The following is a 24,186-nucleotide window of genomic DNA, read 5'->3' as shown; positions in this document are numbered from 1 at the left end:
ATCTTATACTGATAGGTACAGGCTAAGTCCACAATGTTTGCAAGCCTACACGATATTTGGTAGTTCAAGGAATCAGAAAGCCTGGCTACCACCAAATAAAGTACCTCGATAGGGAGGAGAAGCCAACGGATAGTCGCAAAATCACCAAGATACTCATTCATCAGAAACTCATTCATCAAAGCCCGTGGGTAGGCACAATCCGTGGACACAGACATCTGACATTCATCAACATCGCGTCTCGCTTTCACCGTCTCAGGCTTTGCGGTTGTAGATATCATTGTACTTCCCCAAAGCTTGAAGCGCAAGTACATCTGGCTCAGTACCCTGGAAGCGAGTAGGGCTAAGGGCCTCCATAAGGAGCTCATCACCAGGCGCCGAAGGAGTTCCAGCTTCACGAAGAATCTCCCTCGACACGAATCTTGCCGTGCCAGCAGCAGTCGTCACCCAAATTGCAGCGCAAAGCCATAGGTTTGCAACATCAGGTACCTTTCCTGCAAGTGGCAGATTGTCGGGTGTCACTGAGAAGATTCCATTGAATGGTTTCTTGGCTAGCCATGGATCAGTGCAATCCTCACAACCTTTCACTTGGAATTGGTCTCCATTTTTAAGATGTGAAGAAGCATCGGATAGGACTTGGTCGAACGTGGAGGGCCAGGCTCCGATGGCTGTATCAGCTGGATCTAGCTGCATTGGAGAGTGGTTGTAGCTGCCGAGGCCATCACGGTCCCCATGATCTCTTGCATAGACATGGTGGTCTGGCCAGCGGATGAATGGATACGGGGTTCCAGAGCGGGAGGGCCGAGGCGGGGTGAATGTATATGGGTGTGCGACGGGGACGATCGGAATCGGGACTCGCGTGATTGGAGCTTTGGTGCCGCGGTCAGGGTTTGTGAGGGACGAGGTCCAGATGCCCGACGCGAGAATCACGGTACTGCCTGAAAGGTTTATATCTCCTGCGGCAGTTTGGATTGCTATTATCTTGGTCACTCCAGCATCCTTGCTATCCGATTTTGTGAACCCAGCAACATTAGCTTCCAGAAAGTCCACGCCTCGGACCCGCGCCTGATCGAGGTAGTAGGATGTGATAGCCTGTGCGTTTGCTGTCCCGTCAGATGGGAAATGCAATCCAATCTTCACCGCTACTGGATCCACGAAATCTGGGGCGAGAGAGGCTGCAGCGTCGGGTGTGATGATTTCAGCGGGCAGTCAAGCAGCAAGCGCCATCTCGCGCCGGCGACGCAAAGCGTCTGCGCCAGAATGGCTTGTTGCAAGCTCCAATCCACCGACAGTATTGAAGCCATTTGGGATTGAGAGATACTCAGAGACCGTGTCTTTTGCGAGTTTGGTCAAAACGGATGACTCATTGAGCTGACCGACAAAGCCTGGTGCATGGCCGGTAGATCCGAGTGACTTCTTCAGGCATCGATCAAGCACCACGACTTGAGGCTTTTTTGTTTGAGTGGCATTGTTGGAAAGGTGAAAAGCGAGTGCTGCACCGACTATACCTCCCCCAACAATGAAAATCCGGTCAGAGGAAGGGTTGTCGTTGAGATCGGAAATTGCGAGCGTAGAAGTCATGATGTGAGAAACGAAGTATGATTTTCAGGTATATTGATGATCCCTATCAACGCTTGTGGTTGAGCAAGATGACTATAAGATCACTGGTGAGCGATATCGGCGACTGTCTCTCCTCTTGTATCCGCCTCCAGCCGATTCTGAGCGTACGACTCGCAAAATGAAGCTATTTTTGGACCCGGTGGAGAGTAGATCATACGTTAGAGATGGTGTGCCGGTGTGAGACTCTTGGGGCTTCGTGGAGCTCGATGTGATACGCGACGGTTTGAGAATATGTTGGAAGCGGACCGTGGAGAATCGGCGAGCATTCTGTTGGCGTACTCCGAGAGCCTTATCAAGGTAGAATCTTCCTTCGAAGGTCAAAAGTGACCGTGAATCAAGTTGGAGGGTAGGCAAGGAGACTAGTTGTGGGCCTGATGAGGATCATCCTTGGGGATGTACGAAAAGGGAGACTTGAGTTTCAAAGCAATTATTGGCTAGGGCCGTAAAATCAACGGCCAAGATAACAAAAGAATAAATACCTTGTACAACAGCAATTCTATCTTTGCAAATAATGTACTTTGAAACTTCCAAGGTTAGGGCTCGCTCGATGGGAGGACCCCTGGAGACCACATCCACTGCTAGCAACCAATTAGAGCCGTGAGATATAGAGCCTGGAGCCCCACTGGACATAGCTCTATACTGAAGCTTATGTTGGTGTACGCAGTTTGCATTTCACCTGGCCTCGAAGACTCTCCTCTCCCTGTCCATGCAGGGATTCTGTTGAGATGGTGTCAACACATGAGCGTATGAATGAGGCTGGAAAGCCATTAGTCTTGATGCTCTCTGAAAAATGGCCTGTATATTGAATAACTCAATGGAAACTGATTGACTGGGGAGGAGAGAATCAAAGTCAACAAGATCGATTGATCGATTGATCTGTCAACATATCGGTCCCATTGATGGGGGAAACATGCTCAGTCTACGATGTACTTCAACTTCTTCGCCTTCCTCTCTACCTCTCCCTCGCACTCCATCTCTTCTACAATATCTACCAGGGTCTACATCACCGAAAACATGGCAGAAGACGCCTCCATCATTGATACCAACCCATCTCCGATGAACTCGGCAACCAAAGAAGACAAAGCGTATCCAAAGTACAAAGTGCATGCCCCAGTTGGCCATGTGAGCGGAACCAGCAAAAGGGTTGTCTCCAGCATTGATACCGTCCCTCTCTCGGAAAGCTCGATGTCCGAAGGAGACAAGCCGCATTCCAAGTCCGAAATTCAGGCCCCGGTTGGCAGTGCCAAACGAAGCGTTCGATTCGACGAATCCACCTTTGTTTACCCTTCTCGACCTCCCAATAAGCGCAAAGTCACCGAGATCATCATCTGTCTGGTCAAGCATCGCCTCATGGCCGTCCCAATCTACCCACGCCGAAAGAGATGGAGAAAGCGCCAGAGGATGGAACTGAGTGAGATCAGCAACTTCCCCAACGTGGACACCTTCGTCTTCGAGAATACGGATGCATTCTCCAAACTCTTCAGCCTCTTCGACTACACAAGTCTCACAGACAGATTGCCCGAAGTCTTCACCAAAAACGGAGTAACCAAGGTCCGCTTCGTGCTGCTCAAGCACATCGAAGAAGAACAATATTATCTGACTCCTTTATTGGATGAGGACAAAGCGGAGCGAATCGACAAGGTCATCAATGCGCTTTATCTGGGTTGGAGACAGGCGTGTCGTGCTTTGCCTAAGGGTCACGGTATCAGGGAGGTCATTTTCGATGTCCACAAATCGGGCCACAGGAACGAGTACTATGTCTCGCCGCTCCTCGAGCATCCTATCATTCAACATATCAGTACGATGATGGCCGTCAAAGCTGGTGGTCCCTTCTGCAGTCGCCTTGTTGGTCTTGAGAAAGATGATAACAGAAGGGTCTATGTGGAGAGATCGCTGGTTAATACCAAGGCCTCGGAATCCGGCGAGTTGGCAATGGAGACACGGGAATGTGAACCTGAACCTCTCAATGAGTTCAAACACTTGCTCCTGTGACTTGGGTGTCCCCAGTATGAACAGAGAATCACGATTCTTGCAACTACAGCGGATATGTTCTTTCGGAACATCTCCGTCTTTCTGGCTGACATCGATGACAATCGCAATACCAATTGACATATGGGATTCACTCTTGAGGATGCGGCTGCCGACTAGCCATTGAATGTTAAATCAAACCCTCCACGCAGATGAATCAATCCGTCCATGAATGATCGGACCTTCGTTGCACAGAATCCCTCAACAATGCAAGAGATGTCACACAAACACCGAACAAGCATTCCAAACCCGACTGTCAACCAAATGCAGAAATATTTTTCCTCAGCTCTGTACCCGGCCGCATCTTGAACACAGAATTCAGAATTCGGCAAGTAGCAAAGTCTAGTCTTAACACATAGCTCGAATCAAAGCAATTCGCAATCCAAATGGCGACACCTGGGTAGCCCTGTGACCTTAGCCCAACCACGTAGCTCCCATCCAGCTAATAGTTCCCAGTGAACCAACACCACACCCCAGCACCTATATACCAAGCCCCGTCAAAACCCAAATCCAGAAGTAACCCAACCGATGCCCAGGTGGTCTCGAACGTCACACAGCTGACCCCGGCCGAAAGACACATAGCCATGCGATCACGTAAAATGCCTCAAATGCGCAAAGCAAAGCAAATCCGGACAGTAAACTGTCAGAATATGGTACAAATTACTTAATGGCAATATCGTCAGAACTCCAATTATGATGTTGCCCGCGAGCTGAAAATATGCACCAGTACTACAGGTACGGTGTAGTGCAAGTATAGTTCCGAGATGGCATATTATTCTTGGCGAATTTACTACGTATTGATCTAGGGGCCTGGATTCTGCACTCAGGCCTCTGCCCAAGACCAATTGAAGTACTATGTATCACAGCGATGAGTCCAGAATCAAAGAGAGACTTGGAACCTTGGAATCAATTTACGACGTGTCGAAACTAGTAACTGTTCCCCCGAGATCACTGAGCCATCGTGATCTGGAAAGGCGGGGGAGGGGGGCGCTCGGGTCCCCCTCCCGAAGCTAAAGTATTGCCTACAGAACACGCACTTTCCCCAAAGCGAAAAGACACGTACGGAGTACAAGAGTGCATGACGAAAGCCCGGCCATCCATCCGGTCAACTCTCGGACATGAAACTCCTTTGGTTAGTTAATACACAGGCCTGCCTAGGTGTCCTCGTACCCAGCTGGGTGTACCCGTGGACAAGTACCCCCGTACTCCGTACTTGCGCGCTATCGGAAAAAGAGCGAACGAGGCCGCGAAAATCTTAGTAAGAGTGCGCGCGAGACGCCCAACAAATTCACGCTCACGGGCGGATTCGCGCAAGGTACGAGGAATGATCCACAGGCATCCCAAGTAGCCGGCTACGAAGTGTAAGTCAGCAACCGGTTCCGGTGGTCTCGACCAGGCGAGACCGATAATCATGTGTCATGGTTCAGCGCTATTATCTAATACCGTAAGAATCTGGAGTCTAGTGGGGGATGTGTTGGGGGGAAAGGGGGGAGAGGATGGTCGTCAGGGCTGTGGGATATGCAGGAGTGATACAATGGATGATGAGATGGGTCTTGGTGATTATGTGACCTAGCGTTGCGGGAAAGGGATTGGATGTGAGGAAGTGCTTTGATTCTGGGATTAATCGCGCATGCGGTGATTATGCCATAGTTGGGTTTGATATGGAAGGGGTACTCTGTATAGCGTATGGTGTACGGAGTACTCCGTACAATGTGTTTTTTTTTGGGGGTGACTGCAGTGAGTGATTTTGACTGTAGAATGTAAAAGAAGACAGAGTCTCATGTCAGGTGTTCCAAGATGGTCCAATTGGGTGCTCGGGATGTCTGGGATTCGGAGGAGGAATTTCGCAACATTCCCTCCACGTGAGACAGGGCGGAATGGTTCCTCGGCAAGATGCGTTGACGTGTTACCAGTGGCAGGGGGGTTAACAGAGAGGACATCGTCATTGGGGAACATGCAGAAGCATGACTTTGGTCCAAGCGCCAGAATGATGTGAGTCTGGGGAAGATGAGAAAAATCTGGGGAATGGCGCTGAGGACAGCGATTGGTGTAGACCACCGGCACTAGGCAGGCTCAGCCAGTCACATGGCGAAATCTGGTCATTCCGTCGGACTGTTTTTTTTTTTTTCCTGAACTTTGCCCTATGCATTACCTCTTTTTTTCCTTTTTCTCTTTTTCCCCGGTATTTCTATAACTCCTGTCTGTACTCCCAAGGTTCCCCCTTTCAGCCTTCGTCATGGGAATACCTTGCACCTTACCTGTTCCGTTTCGGATTCTTCGGCAGGTGGCTCGGTCCCAAGGGGTTTCAGGAGTGGCGTGAGCAACGTGTACAGAACACACTATGCTACACTATACTCTCGGCGCTCTGGGCATGCGTGATTTATTCGGATCTCCAAAGCATCAGGTACGGTGGGCACTAGCGTCTGCCCTAGACCCGCCCGCAAATTTCGGTCATCGTACTTGGATCAGCATGACAAAGCGCACTAGTATTTTTGGGCCCTTACAATGGGGTTCACTGCTGTTCAAGAGGTGGCTATGCATAAGGGGCTCAGCTGTACATGTATGAGGAATATTGCATATAGGCCTAAATTTCATCAATGCCAGATCAATGTTGCAATGTACTGACGCTATAGGCAACAATTTGACGTGACTAACGACGTTCTATGGAACTGGATCGGCAAATGATGCAATTTCTGGAGTAGTAAAATACCACCGGAAAAATCTTCATGTATGGAAATTTCATTTTTTTTTAGATTTTTTTTTCTTTAGTTGAGTCATGAACCCTGGATCGTGACTTCCAAGGTCTTTGACATCCCAACGGTACTCACGCTGTTGTAGTACTAGTCACACACCTTTCTACATGTACAATGAAGTGTAAGAATTTAGCAAGGCGTGCTCATGATGTGATCAAAAGCCAGCGGTGTGAGCAATCGTACACAGGGATATACCGCTGAGGAGCTATAGTTGTAAAATATGCGATCTGGACACTTGGGAGATCAAGAAATGAGGGTTTTTTCTTCCAAGTTATGGGGTAAAAGGTCCACTTGACCCACGATGATGAGTCTCATTGGATCGCTGTTAAGTAACAGAAACTGAGTCAGATGACTTTGCCAGGTGAGCGGCAAAGGCCTTAAAGCGGCACGCAATGCGCCCATTCGCTTGGGCTACCGCCGTCTGGGGGTGGCTCTGGACCAATCAGACGTGATCGACCGGTCACAGGGGCGTTTCAAGGATACTCGCGGATCCTGACAGGTCGCTCAAAGAGGCACTCAAGGGGTGCCGCTACAAACCGATGACGAAGTCTGATGCCGTGCCTCGGTGGGGTTGTCGATTTTTTATTTTTTTATTTTTTAATTTGAATTTTCGAATAAATTCAAAATTAGAATGACTCCTTGGATCCTATAAAACTCACCAGGCCCCGTTGCCAGGGGAGGCTCCATACTTCGGTTTACACAATTTAACAGCTTTTCATGGACTTGCTATTATAGTAACAGCTTGCCTGTTTTGATATCTTTGGATACTCTCGATACTCTCCTCGATTCTTTCGATTCTTCACATACTTCAAACATGCCTTCATCAAATTACCGTGTCGTTGAGCCTCACCCCTCGGTTCCTCATGCCAGTCGCCCTGCCGTCTACACCGGCCGTGGAGGATCCGGCAACATCGTCAGCCTGAAGAACACCAAGACCACCGAGGCTCGCACCGCAACCGGCCCTGCTTCCCTGACCCGCCTCGACTCTCGAGCCCCAACAACCTTCACCTCGGGTCGTGGCGGCGCCGGCAACGTCCACAGCAGCAGCGAGCGTGCCATCTTCAGCTTCGACGAAGAGCTCGAGCGTGATATGCGCCGCGCCGCCCCCGTCTACCACGTCGGCCGCGGCGGTGCCGGTAACACCATGTACCGCGACGACTCCAGCAGTTCCAGCCTGAGTCGCAAGTACTCCGCCGCCAGCACTGCCACCAACTCCAGCACCGGCTCCGTCGCAGACCGCGCTCGCGACATGGCCCGCCGTGGTCTTGAGAAGGGCTGGGGCAAGCTCAAGGGTACCGCATAGATGCGCTTCGCACTATCCAACCCACACTTAGTACCCTGAGCATCAACGACATTACGACCAACCCCCAAAAAAGTTCTACTGCCTTTCTTCAACCACTTTCAACAAATCTTTTCCTTTTAATCACACGGGATTCAAACGGGACCCAGACCGAAACACCGAGCCAACCGAAGGTTGGTCTTTTCACAAGACCCTCTTGATACCCGCCTGTTTCTTTCTTGCGTCACCGATACCCCGAACCGCGAACACGCGCTTCACTTTCTTTTCTTTGTTCTGTTCTTTGTTCTCCAGTCTATCTCAGAAATCTTCACTCAAGCATGGGCCGGCGCTTTCGTGGTCGTTTTGTGCTTAAGCCAAGCCACACGCCAGGTTCCGGAAGCCGGGATTCTTTTCAACATCTTGACCCTGCATCGCACCATCGTACATTTACTGTCTGGTTGCATTTGTTTGGAGTCCACCATCTGCTTTTTTCCTTTCAACATATTCCCCAATAGCGCTATCCGAGCTACTACTTTCTAGCCGGTACCAATGCATTGCAAGCTTGGGTTTCCCTGGGCTGGATTCTATATCCAAAATTTATCTTTTTCTTTGTAACATCATTGTAGAACTGTAACTTTGCTGTAAAGGCGTGCTTGTCCATGGATGATGTGATTGTGTGGCGACATCGGGGAGCTCACTTGCTTCATCTCAGCACATCATTGTGATAAATTTCGAATATGATAAAGAACCTTGGAAATAGTGGAACTAGATCTTTATAACCACCTAGCCATTCCAGGGTTGGTCTTGTATACCTAACTATGTATTCCAACAGTTAAAAGGCTGTCAGCTTCCAAGGTTGAGCCTCATTGTTCAAGAAACTTAGATATCTAGTCTACATAGCCGAACAATGCGAAATTACGGCTGAGGCGTAGCGCTCGAATTATGGGACACGTTTTCCTCGACACGTTTTCCATTCGTGATCGTGTGTGAACGACATATCCTACCTAGGCGTCGACAAAACTTTTCAATTTCCTTGTTTTTATACTATGGCGAAAACCAACGTCGCATCGTTGGGTCGTGGTTGTAGCCGTACGTAGGCGCGGAGAGCCGAGACTTAGTCCATTGAGTCATTTTGACTCAACACAAAGAAAATCAATTCAAGTTAAAATTCATCGGTCCCGTGGCCACGCCTCTACTGCACTTGAATTTGGCCACTTGTACTCCACAGACTCAAAGGACCTGGCAGCTGTAAAGTTGATTTTTTATTTTGAGACATGAAAACTCAATTAGCTCGGGTCTCGAGCTCACATTACACTAGTATCGTGACATCCACACCGAAACACCGCCTAGATGATACAGATGAATCAAAGCAGAATTTTTTTCAGCCAAAGCGAGCCGCCGTTTGTATCACGCGTTTGCAATGATCTCTCCCCTTCGTGGGCACGTGGGTATGGTCGATGTTTGCTCGGTTGTTTGGTGGCCCGCAGATCTGCCATGGGGCCCGGTGAGGTGCACCATTGGCTAAGTTCTTGCGCTCTACAAGGATTTTTTTCTTATTGCGGTGAATCGGAGACGGTTCTCACCGAGACAAGTTTTTGATGTCGATCGTGAGAGCCTAGATTGTTGTGTAGGAAATAATTGTACTTACAAAGCTCTGCGCAATGGGTTCAGCTTCTACAGAGTACCCACAAAAGATCTCTTTTCGATGTGAAGATTTGTGCATGAGAATAAACCTGAATCTACAGACCATACAATGCAGGGACCTCGGGGCTAGACCGAGGATCCTGTCGCCTGGGCATTGGTGTCAGATTGTACTGGATAAAACCGTTGCAAAATCCGTCGTAGGAAACCAGTCAGACATGTCATTGCCGATGATCTACCGTGAGACCCTTGATGAACCCATGATACCTCACAGGAGACCCGTCTCCGTCACATACGCGGTCGAGTTTACTCACGCAAGAGCTTCAGAGTATCCTGGATTCTATATGCAGCCGAATATGTCCACATTGACGACCTGTTCGAAGCGGCCGGTTTCCAAGACGCAGAAGAAGATGTATTTGCACAGATAAAGTCACAGCCAATGCCAAGACACAAACTAGATAGGAAAATGGAAACTGGGGTATCAAGAGTCGCGGCGCAACTCGGATTCGTTGTGTTGGTCGATCGCTTTTCCGATGCACTGCCAATGCAGATTGATCGATTAGTGTTGACAAGATGTTGCTCTTGTTTGAGAGTTGTCTCTTCGGGGTCGCATGGGGGTAGTGATCATGGACCGGGGCTTTGGCTGAGCACCGAAAGACAGCTTGAGGCCATCAATGGTTGGAGGCCCTTTGTGGAAGACAAGACGATTATGCGAATCGCTTGTGAATAATCTCAGGGTCTTCATGCCATTCGTCTGCGCTTACCCACATCTGATATAGCTGGTTAGTCATGAACTGTCAACGCGGAATGGATTTGCACATACCTTTCTGAACGTGCTCAGACCAGCAAGAATGCTACCTCCAATCCACGTGGTGTACTTCCGCTCGGCAGGCGCGGAGATTCGAATCTTCATGTCCTCAACTGCCAGCCTCTTGATCTCACGCATCAACCGATCGGGGAAGTTCTTGCACAGCGTTGATCCACCAGAGAGCACAATGTTGAGATATAGCGATTTGCGGAGGTCAAGATCTGTGCGGGTGATGGCGTCTTGGACAATTTGGTGCACACCAGGATATTCGAGTCCGATGAGCTCGGGGTCGAAGAGGATTTCAGGCGCGCGGTAACGTTCTTGGCCAATCTGCAAACATGCTCATTAGTATCGTCGCATCACCCGGAGTGGACTGGTCTTGCGCTTGCCGCACTTACCTTGATTTTGTGACCATCCGGAAGAGCATAGTCCACCGCTTTGGCATCGGACTTGTGGTAGTTGTTCATCCATTCCTTCTCTTCCCGCTTCGGGTCCAGCGACACGTAGCAGACCTTCTCCTTGATCATGCGCACCACTTCTTTCTCAGCACTCGTGTGCAGTACGTGCCCAGCCTTCCGCAGCAACACTTGCATCTGCTCTGTAACATCACGACCAGCGACATCGATTCTGCGAATACTGTTTGGAATAGCGAAACCTTCGAAAACGGGCACCGCATGGGAGACACCATCTCCGGAGTCCAGAACCACACCGGTTGTACGACCAGACGCGTATAGTGACAGCACAGCCTGGATAGACATATACAAGGCAGGGACATTGAAAGCCTCGAACATCAGCTGAGCCGCAATATCACGATTTTGGCGCGGATTCAATGGCGGTTCTGTGAGAAGGACGGGGTGTTCTTCGGGGAGTGTTTTCAGTTCGTTCTCGTACACATAGTGCCAAATTGACTCCATATCTTCCCAATTGGTGACAATTCCATGCTCAAGCGGATATCGGATCTTCAACAGTCCCCGCAGCTCTTGTGCGCGGGATCCGATGAACGAGTCTCCTTCCAGACCACCTGCCATCACTCGGGGGGTGTTTGGGGCGGCCGACAAATGAGGGGAAATAACATGATGGAATCTCTTCTCCAGCAAAACCTGCTCGGATTGTCCCGCTGCCATTGTCGATGACAATTGGGACGTTGTGGAGGGTGGCCTCTGCCATTGCGGGGAGTGTGGTCGGAGTTGAGATTGGAGAGGGGGAAAGGCGCGGGTGGTTGAGACGGCCTCTCGGCCTAGGATGGCGAATCAGGGGATCAACCGGGTGGGTGTTGGGTTGAAGATGATCGGATGTCGGTGGTTGGTGTTCCTGTCACTGATTCAGGAGTGGACGCGAAGCCGCTCGGGAATTGTCAACAAGGAGCTTGGGCCACTTAGTCCGCTCATGGTACGGAGTACGGAGAACTACAATATTTTTGGATGAACTATTCCATAACTCAATGAATATTCGAGTTTCCAGAACCTGAACTGACTTGCGTAATTTTAGCGTTTGATATTCTGCTGCAAGTCATTCAGCCGGTTAACAACCTCGAAATACCACTTGTTTGAGAGCCGAAGTATACTGTTCCAAAGACTCAGTCGAAGTACTCCCTCGAAACCAATGTTTGTGGACGTACGGAGTACAGGCATATCTTGCACCAATGCGCATACGTATGTCAATGTCGCCAGTCAGCATGAATGTGGGGTCCTGAATTCGGCCTATACCGTTAATCCAAAAAGCCCATTTCGTCAGACATGTTCTGAGAGAGGGTGTTTTTTCCAGATCGCATGGAAGATACCTCAGACTTCTGAAGTTCCGCTTGGGCAATGGCCTTTGGCAAGTCCCTAGCCCGCTGTCAGTCGGTCTGGTCACAAACGCAGGGGGATGGCGAGATTGCTCACTGGACAGTGCTGCTGACCGCGTAATTATCTTGTTCCAAAATATCCGCAAGCTCCTGCTGATGATTGTCTGCCAATTCGGTGTTGGGTACCACAATCAAGGGAACACCGAGGCGAAGGCCTGCTAGGACGGTTCCACTTCCTGCTTGATGTTTAGAATTCTGGACGGCTCAAATCCCCAACGACGCGAACGAAGTGAAGGGCCATACCGGCATGACAGATGACCAATCCACGTTCTTGCTGTGGCTTTTCTCTTTCGGTCGTCATAACCATTTCTGGTTCTATACTGGGCTTGAAGTCGAATCCTCCGAGAGTGAGCCCATGATGGGACACCCCACTTTGTAGAAAATTGTTGTAAATCTTCTCGCCATCCTTGCCGTATTGAAGAAGAAGATGTGTGTAGTCACGATCTGCCAGGGTTTCCAGAAATTCCGAAGTAAGCACCTGTTCAAGTAATGCTTCGAAGGAAGCCGTGGCCCCCACTGTCACGAAACACAGCTTCATTGTGACAGCAACGTTGAATCAACTGTTTGACCCAAGATTTGCAATGCTCATGCTTGGCGATTTCTGCAAGAACCACCGGGTTGAAAAGAGGAAGTCGAATGTCCAAGAAAGCATCATTAGATGCAATGGATCACGTGAGTGGAACCGACTAGTCTAAATTAGGTATAGTCCGCGGCGGTGAACCTAGCAAAAGTGAGGTGGAAAACATCGTGGTAACGACCCGTCCTTGAACCAGTAATATTCGCAACAATGGCTTCAGCAGCTCGGCCACTGGCTCAGCAGGCACGGGTCCTCACCCGGAGGAACCCAATTGCCTCATCCATGCGCTGTTTCTCCGCCTCGCCGCTCAACCGCGCCCAGGAAGACCGCGTGGTGCCGCCTCCCCCAAAAGACCGCAACGCCAGTGATTACCCTGCCGCACCCGAGTACTCGCCTGAAAACTTGGACAAGGAAACGCGCTCCATGTATGACCTTTTGTCTCCCCAGGATCGCTCGGCTTTCGACCAAGAGAACCAGGATAAGGTCGCCCGATGGAACGACCCCGTGGAGCGCGCCGCAATGTTCCGTGAGATTGATCAGTCTGTGCAACAAATTGACAAGGAAACGGATTTGCGATTCGAAGAAGTCAAATCCCGCCAACTTGGTTTCTGGGCCGAGGATGAGCCCGATGAGTTCGGCCAGGTCGAGGATGGAGACGAGGAGATTAATGACGATGAAATGACTTCCATGGCACATGCGGAGGTAGAACTCCACCGCGAAATGAGAGAATACGCCCGTATCACTGCATGGGACATGCCTATGTTGAGCAGTCAGTTCATTTGTCTTCCGTTCACATTTGTATTTACTAACTTCAAACCACAGAGCTCGCTCAACCGTTCACCCTGCCTCCCCAAACCCACATTCTCCGCTTCCGTTACACTTCCTTTATGGGTGAGGAGCACCCAGGAGAGTGCAAGGTCGTCGTAGAGCTCGCTTCCCAGGATCTGGTCCCCAAGTATCTCACCGAAGCCCAGCGTCAAACGTTCCTCAAGCTGGCCGGCGTGCGCTACAACCCTCAGACCGACATCGTCCGCATGTCGTGTGCGAAGTTCCCAGAAAGTGCCCAAAACAAGCGCTACTTGGGTGACATCGTCAACAGCTTGATCAAGGAGGCCAAGGAAGGTGATTCCTTTGCCGATATTCCTCTCGACCTCCGCCACCACAAGCCTAAGCACCGAATTCAATTCCCCGAGGAATGGAAAATGACCGAAGCCCGCCGAAGCCAGCTGGCCGCTCGCCGCCAGGAACGTCTATCTGCCGAGTCCACACGGGCTGCTTTGGTGAATGGAAGCGCGATCCTGACAAATGCCATCAAGGTCCTTCCTTCACTCAACCCATCTCTTCAGGCTAAGGCCGAAGAGGAGCGTGAGCGCGTTGCTGTCAAGACCGGCGCTCGCAAGAAGATTGGCCGCCGGTGAGCGATGTTCGTCAACTGTATATTGGGGCTTGAGAAGCTGTTGTCAGACATTTGCGAGGCGCGGGCGCATATTCCAGGATTTTTGATATTCTTATTTCAAATGTACTATAGTCATTTCATTTCATTCATTGGCGACTCGCTAATAGACTCCGTTGCTATCACATCCTGCGTCTGCTTTGACATTTTTTTTATAGAACAATACCCGATGTAGCTCAAGTCCACACTGCGTCCACGAAAAGACTGACTACCAGGTACAAAAGAGAAGCACGCATAATTTGATAACGATCATCATTGAAATTGAAATCACCAGGGGGATATGTTAGAAACAACGAATCGAAATCCGTCCATGACAATCAGCGTCAACCTTCCAGCTTGAGTGGCATTGAACATCTCCCCGATTGAGACGAGATGAGTCCAAAGCTTCACCGGAAGGGCTGCTAAGTATGAACAGACCCTCAATCCACAAAATTAGATCCCACGACGAGACAATCGATCACCAAGATAGTTCACACCACCTTGGATCAAGGGAAAGCCCGCTGCGCAAAACAAAGAAAAACAGAAACCGGACGGACGATAGGGAATAGCAAGATGGGCAAGATGGGGAATATGGGGACACAAGATGGGCAATATGGGGAAAACAAAATAAGAAAATAAGGAAACGAAAAGCGCTCCCACTGCACTCTCAGAACAACTTGTCTTGGCTGACGCATGTTGGCTCTCCGTATGCAATATCCAAGGTATAGTGAAAACCCTTGATAAAAATATCCGGAAGATGCAGATGCCATGGTCCGAATTTGATACGAGCACATTGTAAAAGTCTGAAATTGGCACACAAACAGACCCAGAACATTCACGTCAGCTTGCTTGAGAGTGTTGCAGATTGAAGCTACATCTTGGCGGCGTGATGGCCGGTGATGTATGGTCCAAACATGGCAGCATGCGAACCGAGCAGAGCAGATTGCTCATCATCCACAGTGGTCTCCTTTGGTCCATCGTTGGGAACGGGTCCACCGACGGGTCCCCAAGCACCGCGAGTGTCACGAGCGCGGAGAGGGGGAGCGCTGTCATGGGAAATCAGATCAGCCAGGGAAGGAATGTTAGCCCCGCGAGTAAATCCACTGTTGCTGGGCGTGAAGCCACCACTGTTGCTGGGTGTGAAGCCACCACGGTTGCTGGGCGTGAAACCACCACTGTTGCTGTGGGCGTACTGAAGGTGGTTCCATGTTCGGCTGGACGTGATGCTCCGGTTGGAGGAGCCTGGAGTGAAGGTTTCACTGTCTTCCTCAGGCAGCTTAACGCCTCCATCGGTAGATGGGTTGGAAGCGTGACCATGGAATTCCGCGATGCCAGAGCGGTTGGCGTTCGGACCAACGTTCTCATGAATGCTGACAGCAGATTCTCGGCCAGCTTGAGTCGCCGGCAAGCTCGATAAGGCCAAGGGGTGGCTGCGATTCTCACCGCGGCCGAGCGAGGTGGGACGATCAAAGACGGGCACGCCACGGCCTACTGGAAAGGTCTCGGGGTGGTTGCCACCATTGAAATCAGGTGGGCTAGGTTCGGGGGACATAAGTCCTCCAAACTGGCCGAAGCCGAAAGTGGGCGTGTGAGACGGGACCTGTCCAGACAAGACCCCGGAGCCTCGACCACGAGGTGACGAGTTGGCGACGCGGTTCCGGTTACCAATGCCACGTCCTTTCCATCCGTTATTGCCTTGATAGTTTGGGGCGTTTCGATTTCCACTGCGGACGGTGTTTGGGGCCGAGTTGTTGCCACCGGTCTTCGCTGGGCCACGAGGAGGAGTTTTGACAAGCTCCTGTCGACCGTTAGAGGTAGAAGGGTGACTGTTGGCGGCAATTGCCTGCTGGGAATCCTGAGGGTTTCCATCAAGACCCCCATCCGTGCCTTGTGCATGCTGGGCGATTGCACGCTGGGAATTTGTCGCCTCAATTTGGAGCGGTGCGCCTCGGTGACCCTGAGCAAGGCTTGCAACGCCATGCTGATCACGGTACCAACGTGGGATATCACGAAGTCCAACGTACGTGATGCCCTCCAGAGTCAATGGCATTTCGTGTTTGTACATACAGCCTGTGCAAATGTGTCAGCCGAGTCTTCAGAACAAATTCCCACAAAGAGACTTACCCTGTTGGGAGTAGTCACACTCGCCATGACGGAGCCAGTAAGAACAGTACTCCTTCTTACCACGCTGCTGCTGCTGGTGGTTGTTATTGTTGGCACGGCCGTTCTGTTAAAGAGGGATGGAAAGTCAGAAATGGGAGTCAGGACATCGACTCAGTAGCTTAGACTTACACCTCGGGCATTTTGACCAGCGGCAGGCCTGTTGGTGTTGGCTTGCATGTACGACATATCAGTCATGCCAACTATCTCATTGGTGTTGCCAGGCATCGAATCAACAGTTCGATTAATGAGATTCTGGACAGAAGCCTGAACCCGCGCTGGGATGGCAGGATCACGTAAGAGAGAGACCAGGGTTTGGTGCATCTCCGCGACAAGATTGTTGTCGAGGTTGCGAGGGTAAACGTGTGCTACGCCATCGATGGTCCAGGGCTCTGGACGAGTTTCGGCTAGACCACAGCTGGTCATGCCCTGAGTCTCACCGGGGGTGAGGACGCGGGGAAGACCATCAATTGTGACACCGTGGGGTAGGTCATCAACAGCGATGAGGGCAGCCATAGACCCATGGGGACGAGTACAGAAGAACCTGGCTCCAGAAGATGGAGGCATGTTGACAGAGTTAACCAGCTCGGGCTCAGAATTGCTTGGCAATAAGAGATACGAAAATGTCATCGACCTGAATTGTGAAGCAAAAAACGAAGCAAAGAAGCGGAGGTGGTGAAGAGAGGAAGAAGGAAGAAGAGAAACGATGGGAGGAATCACTGAAATAGGAGGGAAAGAATCGAAAGGAGAGAAGCGAGCGCGTCACGGGGGGTCGGGCGTCATGTCAAGATGGAGCCAATCTCTCTCCCTTCCATACACGGGGGCAATAGTTCCAGGACAGCTTCAACTTCACTTCACTTCAAAGAGAAGCTCCCGCCCTACTTCCCACTGCACACGCTGAAGGACTACGGCGGAGTAGAATGAAGCACATAGTACGTCTAACACAAAGACATCTAGCAAGATGGAAGCTTTAGTAGATGCCTCCAGGGCCGTATAAGAACACTAGAAGTTGAAGGCACAACCTTGAAGTGAAACATCTATAGACTCCGTAGAGCGCAAAGTGCTCATGATAGACCTTCTAGTCCGATTTCAAACCCAACTCTTCATGAATACCTTTATGCTTATGTTAAGCTGCAAGCTTCATGCTTTGTTCTTTTCATGAGTATGCGGTTGAAAAGAATCTAAAAGACCACGGCTTCGTGCTGCTGTAGCAATGGATTATCATGCATTTTCACGTATACTTCGCTCTAAGCTGTGGCAGATCCGCACCACTCGGTATCCAGCAAGACTAGACACACATAGGCTCTCCTCGCTTCTAGCAGCCAATGACTACCCAAAAGAGCCTCAATGATCTTTGGGGAAGCAATCAATCCGGTCTAGTAGGACTGCGGCAGTCTTGGAAACCGAAAGCTCCCAAAGATGATTAAACAGAGGACGTTGAACTTGAGCAGTGTCCTGGATCCAAGTTCCACCAGTAGTCTTGTAGTTTCCCAGCTCCACCACTCGAATTCTGCCTCGCCGCGGGTTGGATCATGCTGGGATGGTTTGGCTTTTGTCTTGAGCGGTCAATTGACAGGGAGTCATAGGCGAGGAGCTCTGGGCAAATCTCACAAAAGAGGACGCTCGAGTCGTCGTGTTCGTCACGTTCGTAGGTATTCGTTGGTAGGTGCTTCTGTGCCTGCGGTTTAGGAGACGTAGTTCAGTATAGCGAGTAGCCATGTCAGCATATCAGTCGAAGATAGAGAATCCCCCGAGAGTCTGCCTTACACTGCCTCTGTTATTGTGCGTTGACCTAAGCTCAAGCCGCGTCAGAGGTCCAGGGTGGCTAGCATTCCATGCGATGCTTGTGTATCAATCTTGTTCAGAGGCTTGCTTGACCTCTGAGGCTTGGGGCCTGGTCTGTCACAGCTTGGGATATGTCCGGATGTATTCGTGATCTTGAAGGATTGGGTTCTCACGTGTTTTTTGGGAGGCATTGGTTGGATTCGACAGTGCCGGGTAAGGGGAGGTAACTCGTGCCAGAATGATGGCCGTAGGGGTTGAATCGAGATCTCGGGATACAGTCATGTCTGGAAGCTGTCAGGGTCATCAGTTCAGTGACAGTAAGCAGCCAATGGCACGGTATGGAGTAAATTCAATGAGACTGACCACTTGATTAATCGGAGTGAGTATCGCCATTGAGACCTAGACAATCTCTGAAACACGCAGATTGGGTATCGATTTTGTTTCTGATACCATTGAGAAGGTCTGTGACGGTAAGATTGGTAGAAAATGTGCTGTAGCCAGGAGCCTAAGCTGCGAGCCTTGCAATGGGCTTCGAATTCAATGTCCTGTATCGAGGATTCAAAGACGGTTCGCTTGAACCAGCCGGGTTGCCAGGCAGAAAAGACCAACCAAACTCGGCAATCACCATTATCATTGAAAACCAGCGTCTCAGAGTCAAATTGTGGGCGGTGGATAGAAAACAACCTTGGAATGGCTAATGTGTTGTCCAAACGACTTCCTAGACCGACTTAGCTGCCTCTGTCATGCTTTGCAACATAGAAACGTCCATGGCATGAAAACAACCTTGGAATGGCTCATTGTCCGTCAAAAACACTGAGGAATCACGATTGACCATCAAAAGCTGAGTCTCATACTCCAAAGAAAGTGGGTCGTGGATCGTGCCTTTACTTTCGGACACACAGGTTCCGTCTGCAAGGGCACCAGTCTGGGAATGTGCGCCATGCCCCTTCAGCATATTCATATCCGTGCTATCAGAATGACGGTGTGGTGGGGGAAGATCGCCTGGTTGTGATCGGGCCATGGTTGTGAACTATCCTCCTCTGGAACCAACTTGACAACCTTGAACACCCGAGGTGAGAGGAAGCCACATGTGATTGGTACATTGAACAGTGAGGCAGGGCCCGTGAATCGAAGGCATGATGCGTGAGGAAGAATTTGTCTGGGACGGACGCCGGGTTATAGGTGGCTGTTGGTTGTTCGTTGATTCCGAGGATCAGCGTGGTACAGCAAGAAAATATGTCGAGATACTCACCTGTTGATCGTACCAATAAGATCACACATCCCCAATATTTCGGAGCTTCATGTTCACCTTCCAAGGTTTATGCAGCAAGTACCCCAGGGCCCAGCACGAAAAAGGGTCACATCGTATTGAGGTACGGCTTATGGGGCTGAACATATGAGCTTATCAGAAAGCAGACTCAAAAAGGCAAACGTCCTATTGTGTCTTTCGCCGTTTGCTTAAATGTCAAACGAGTCAAAGCCTCTGCCGAGCCCTCTTGCTGGAAATTGACGATTGAAGGGTTGCCACATGAGTCGGTCGGTCGAAGGATCGCTTCCGGCTTCCGGCATAAGATTTAGGTCATCCTCAAACGACACTGAGGCGGAGAACTATCGTTTGTTAAAACCAAATTTGGCTGATGCATCTCTCTCGGTGACTCGGGGGAGACGATATTGGATAACCCGCTCGAGGGTCAAAATGACGGCTCGCAAAGCTCAATCCAGCGATTGAGGCAAGTAATCTGCCTAGGTGGCGATCTTGTTTAATGGTTAATGGTGAGAGTCTTTTGGTTATCTGCTTCACAAGCTGACAATGGTCATGACCGACAGTCTCAATCATACCACAGAAAACGACGAGAAACGTGCCGAGGGGATACAGAAACAACGTCCTACGGACAATTCATGCGATGAAATACAATGGTCATTTGGGCGGGTATCAACGTGCCATGCCAGAGATTCGGAACAGCATTCTCGAGTCTGAGCATTTCCACCCAGTGTCGTTGACAGAGTGACGATGGCCCGAGCGATTTGCAGGCACACACTGGGCGTTCTTGATGCACAGCGGGGTCAAAAAAGCTTTACAGACGAGCCCATTGAATCTCGATGAGCATCGTGTGGTAGCAAAAGTCTACGGCGACCGAGGTATATTGCACCATTTTTGGGTAGGACTGTCGGCTTTGGATCATACTTTTATGAGCTCATGGGTTGGATGCAGGGCAACAGCCGTGTGAGAAGGACCTGGATTGGAGGCTCGAGAAGTTGACGTTGTTCCAGGGCCCATTAACTAGGTCAATTTGTTCCTCCGCACGATATCGCATACAGCTCGTCCTGAACGTTGACAAAATAGAGCAATTAGGGATTAACAGCTCATCAAGTATGCCGACCAATGATAGCACACGATCACTTGACTGAAATGCTCTGGCTCTTTTTTCCATTGAAGTGACCGAGATAGTGACCGAGTCTACGAGTTGGACATTCTGCACGAGAGATAATATGAAAAGTAAAAGTCTATACATGTCCCAATGATTTTCCAAGGCAGCACATGAATCGGGCTGGTTCCCAATTTGTATGCTAATCGATGAATGTGGCCGGAAAAAGAGAAACATTTCGAGGGAGGGCCTAGCGTGAAACTCGCCAGGGCACATCATGGCCATCGTACTTCTCACATCCTGGGACACGAATGTTCTTGAAGCTACTGTTTTGCCGGCTGCCAGCAGTCGTGACTATGTCAAGTACTGCTTCCGCTCCCTGTGAAAGTGTGAGATCCGCATCTTGCCCGCCCATAGGTATCGCTTTTTAGCCACTTGGTAGATCCGTTAATATTTCAAATTGCAAATCAGATGGACATTTTGGACCTACTCCGGGTCTCGCTGCCATGAGGACAAATCCCTCATCTTCGTATGATAGGCGTTTTGTATTGTCAAAGCATTCAATGCAGCCTCGCTAATTTTGTACGCTGGACAGGGGGCATATCCTACCTACTTCCCGAGCCTGCGTCATGGAACCAAATATACTTGAATTGTATATTGATACCTTAGCACCTGGTGGCCAAGCGAATTCAACAATGGACAGGATGCTGAAGTGACCTACATGCTGATCAATTTCTTGGATGCACTTGTCTGAATCAGTGGAAGTTACTGTCGGGACATTGTGCACGCCCGTTACGTTGACTGACAATTGATAGTCGAGGTCAGACCTAGTATATCAGCGATGCAATACCGAGGTAACAGGGCACATCAATCAACAGAAGAAGGGCTAGTATATGAGAGCCAGCGTTCCGAACGCTTGACTATGTACACCAGCAGAATTGATCAAGATATCCAGGCTCTGCCCTGCCAGTACTGCCTTGATCTTCTCTGCCGACAACACAATCATTTGTTCATCAGCCAAGTCCAAAGGCATGAAAATAACAGAGCATTTTATTGATGCGATGACTTCTTCCAGCTCAGTGCTATATGTTCGCGCAGTAGCAAACACCGTGCCCTCTCTGTATTCAGAATGAGCAGCGAGCTACCTGACTAATTCGAGGCCAAGGCCGCGGGAGCTCCCAGTAACGAGGTCGTTCGACATGTGGGCGTTGAAGGGCGGAATTTTTGATTGTCCAATGAGACTGAAAGTGAGTTTTGATCACGATGATTATAAATTTAACGTGTTATATCTATAGTAAAACCCTACAATGGTGCCGCATTCGCGAAGGTTGTTGATCAATCGGTCTCTCGGACTTCCGAGCGGAAAGGGCAATCTGTCGGATCGAAGCACGACTACCAATTCTTCCGCCTAGACCTGGAGCCTCTCTACCGAACCCTGATGTAACGTGTCAAATTAATATATTTACATGGATCTGTCAATTCAAATATCAAAGCGGCCGACTTGTCTGTTTACTCAGGGCGCTACTGGGCGGTGGACGAGGCTTCGGTGGTAAGTCGAATTTCCCCCTGTCTTTGTGAGGTAAGACTGTATGTGTCTGATCAGCACAAGCTACTATATTGTCTTTTGTCAAGATCCAGCTGCGTGTATTCTACCATATACATAATGTTTGAGCAGGCTGGATACTGATGTCGTGGGAACAGTCGCAGTAACTTCAGATTCCAGCTTGCCTTCGGACGTTAGGGCAAGAGTGAAGGGATCAGCAGGCCCACATTCCCGATTTGCTCGGATCCCGTCTTCCTCGTCTTTTCAGTCTTTCCAGTCTCGCCAGTTATTCCAGCTCCAGCCTGGGTACGCCGGGGTTTTCACTGCGTTGATATCAAATTTGATAGATACCTAGGTAGGGGTTGCGTCCTAAGATAAGGTATGAACATTCGGTCAAAGCTAACTCAACGTGACCCTGGGTCAGCAAATGCTATATATCTCGACCTTTTTCAATGCACTCCGTATTTACCTATGAGTTTACACACTTCAGGAAATTTCCGCTCCCTTGCTTCTTCTCTTCTGCGGTTGCAGTTGCTACAGCATCTTCTGTGAAATGACTTAGGGTTCCGATATGGTTATCAGGGTATCGAAGCCCCCGAGCGTTGCCCGGTGGGTATTGGGTCTATCTTCCAAGGTTCCAATGATGTGTGCGGCACCATAGTTGAATCTTGTCTTATCCTTATTCCTTGGCGGTACTCTCTACTGCCTCAGATTCTCAGTTCATTCTTCTGGTAATACTCCCGCACGTAGCAAGTAGAGCTTCTGTATCTGGTTTTCTTCAACTTTCCTTTATTTGTATCTTTGCTTTTTCTTCTTCTTCTTCTTCTTCTTCTTCTTCTTCTTCTCTTGATGATTCGAGTGGCTGGGATCTGACAATATTATTTACTATGCTACTATCTTGGCTTTCTTTTTTTGTCGATACTCCCGTTGTCGTGCGGCGATCTTGGCCTTGTTCTTTTGTTGCCATTCTCGTTTTTGCGCGGCGATCTTGGCTTTGTTCTTTTGTCGCCATTCTCGTTTTTGTGCGGCGATCTTGGCTTTGTTCTTTTGTTGATTCTCTCGTCGTTGTGTGGCGATCTTGGCTTGGTTCTTTTGTCGCCATTCTCGTTCTTGTACGATTATCTTGGCTTTGTTCTTTTGTCGATATTCTCGTTGATATTCCCTTATCTTGGATTTGTTTATCTGTCGAAATTCATGACGTTGTACCCTTATCTTGGCTTTGTTCTTATGGTAGCTTTCTCGTCGTTGTGCGGCGATCTTGGCTTTGTTCTTATGGTAGTTTTCTCGTTCTTGTGCGATTATCTTGGCTTTGTTCTTTTGTCGATATTCTCGTTGATATTCCCTTATCTTGGCTTTGTTTATCTGTCGATATTCTTGTCCTTGTGCGGCGATCTTGGCTTTGTTTTCCAGGTAATACTTCTGCCTGTATGCTCGAATTTGTAACTTCATTTTCTCTTTGTTTCTCAGGTAATGCTCTCGGGCATATGCTGCTTGTTTCTCTTTAGTCTTCTGTTGACCTTTTTGACAGTCCGCGCCGTCCTGTTCGGCTCTTCTTTCTTTCTCTTTATTTGAATGGTTTGAGATCCCAAGTGAAGCACCATCAGGAAGACATCCAAAATTTGCCCTTGGGCGCTCCGAGGTATGGCAAGAATCTTCTAAGGAATCCTTCCTCGTCGAGTTTAAATGTTCAAGCTGGGTTGCATTCTCGTCTCCGTGGGTTCCTTGTGACAAGAGCAATTCAGACCCAAGAGAGAGCCCGCTATTCTTGAAGACTCGGGCGCCGGCAGCAGGATGAGGATAGTATTTCCTGATTTTGGCTGACCAATTCAGTACTTCATGATTGGTTTGTCAGTCAGTTTCTTTTTTGGGGTTCGTTGTATGTAATCCGTAAATCAACTCTCGCACCTTTGCGATGACCTGCGCTTCGTTGCAGGGTGGAAGGTCTTGTGCTAGAAGCATATGCGGCATTATCTGCAATGCTGAGTTTCGCAAACTCGTGGGTGGTCTGGGAAAACGTCTCAATGGCATGCATTGTCGCGCTAAAGCCTGCTTTCATTGTCTCCAAAGACCGCACAAGCTGTGCCATGCGAGAATGGTGGTTTTTGTTGCGTTTCATGATGGATAGGATAAGCGATTTGATGGATTTATGCTTGAGCGATGGATGAGGAAGATGGACGAAGGGCGAAGAGTGAAAGGAAGAAGGTTCCACATGATTGTCTCCCTTCTCATATGAGGTTGCTAGTGATGTCGTGTAGCCTACAGAAGTCTTGTTGCATGGTAGTTGCATGGTAGTTGCATAGTGGGTTGACAAGAGCACAGTGTTCCGCCCAAAATGGGTATTTGATCACTCA

General features: G+C 49.5%; 8 protein-coding genes across 8 annotated transcripts; 3 read left to right on the top strand and 5 right to left on the bottom strand.

Annotated features, from left to right (window-relative positions):
* Positions 1-252: 252 nt before the first annotated feature.
* On the bottom strand, positions 253-1,578 carry N7506_011350 (NAD(P)/FAD-dependent oxidoreductase; the record flags this gene model as incomplete). The annotated part of the gene is made up of 2 exons (XM_056960643.1): positions 253-1,172; positions 1,239-1,578. The coding sequence occupies 2 exons, from the start codon at positions 1,576-1,578 to the stop codon at positions 253-255; spliced, it is 1,260 nt and encodes a 419-aa protein (XP_056806798.1).
* Positions 1,579-2,631: 1,053 nt separating this feature from the next.
* On the top strand, positions 2,632-3,609 carry N7506_011349 (uncharacterized protein; the record flags this gene model as incomplete). The annotated part of the gene is made up of 1 exon (XM_056960642.1): positions 2,632-3,609. One exon carries the CDS (start codon positions 2,632-2,634, stop codon positions 3,607-3,609), a length of 978 nt encoding a protein of 325 aa, XP_056806797.1.
* Positions 3,610-7,212: 3,603 nt separating this feature from the next.
* On the top strand, positions 7,213-7,701 carry N7506_011348 (DUF3602 domain-containing protein; the record flags this gene model as incomplete). Its single annotated transcript, XM_056960641.1, has 1 exon — positions 7,213-7,701. The coding sequence occupies one exon, from the start codon at positions 7,213-7,215 to the stop codon at positions 7,699-7,701; it is 489 nt and encodes a 162-aa protein (XP_056806796.1).
* Positions 7,702-10,025: 2,324 nt separating this feature from the next.
* N7506_011347 (actin-related protein ArpA) lies at positions 10,026-11,250 on the bottom strand (the record flags this gene model as incomplete). Its single annotated transcript, XM_056960640.1, has 3 exons — positions 10,026-10,088; positions 10,142-10,456; positions 10,525-11,250. The coding sequence occupies 3 exons, from the start codon at positions 11,248-11,250 to the stop codon at positions 10,026-10,028; spliced, it is 1,104 nt and encodes a 367-aa protein (XP_056806795.1).
* A 584-nt stretch (positions 11,251-11,834) lies between these two features.
* On the bottom strand, positions 11,835-12,510 carry alg13 (N-acetylglucosaminyldiphosphodolichol N-acetylglucosaminyltransferase catalytic subunit ALG13; the record flags this gene model as incomplete). Its single annotated transcript, XM_056960639.1, has 3 exons — positions 11,835-11,952; positions 12,010-12,148; positions 12,216-12,510. 3 exons carry the CDS (start codon positions 12,508-12,510, stop codon positions 11,835-11,837), a joined length of 552 nt encoding a protein of 183 aa, XP_056806794.1.
* A 249-nt stretch (positions 12,511-12,759) lies between these two features.
* N7506_011345 (mitochondrial 37S ribosomal protein mS35) lies at positions 12,760-13,967 on the top strand (the record flags this gene model as incomplete). Its single annotated transcript, XM_056960638.1, has 2 exons — positions 12,760-13,318; positions 13,372-13,967. 2 exons carry the CDS (start codon positions 12,760-12,762, stop codon positions 13,965-13,967), a joined length of 1,155 nt encoding a protein of 384 aa, XP_056806793.1.
* Positions 13,968-14,852: 885 nt separating this feature from the next.
* N7506_011344 (uncharacterized protein) lies at positions 14,853-16,708 on the bottom strand (the record flags this gene model as incomplete). Its single annotated transcript, XM_056960637.1, has 3 exons — positions 14,853-16,051; positions 16,106-16,208; positions 16,274-16,708. The coding sequence occupies 3 exons, from the start codon at positions 16,706-16,708 to the stop codon at positions 14,853-14,855; spliced, it is 1,737 nt and encodes a 578-aa protein (XP_056806792.1).
* Positions 16,709-22,624: 5,916 nt separating this feature from the next.
* N7506_011343 (uncharacterized protein) lies at positions 22,625-23,951 on the bottom strand (the record flags this gene model as incomplete). Its single annotated transcript, XM_056960636.1, has 3 exons — positions 22,625-22,697; positions 22,722-23,667; positions 23,741-23,951. 3 exons carry the CDS (start codon positions 23,949-23,951, stop codon positions 22,625-22,627), a joined length of 1,230 nt encoding a protein of 409 aa, XP_056806791.1.
* Positions 23,952-24,186: the final 235 nt, after the last annotated feature.

Source organism: Penicillium brevicompactum (genome assembly GCF_028827555.1).
Source record: "Penicillium brevicompactum strain IBT 35665 chromosome Unknown utg000007l_segment0_segment0, whole genome shotgun sequence".
NCBI lineage: Eukaryota > Fungi > Ascomycota > Eurotiomycetes > Eurotiales > Aspergillaceae > Penicillium > Penicillium brevicompactum.
The sequence above is the reverse complement of the archived record's forward strand: the minus strand, read 5'-3'. Positions and strand labels throughout refer to the sequence as shown.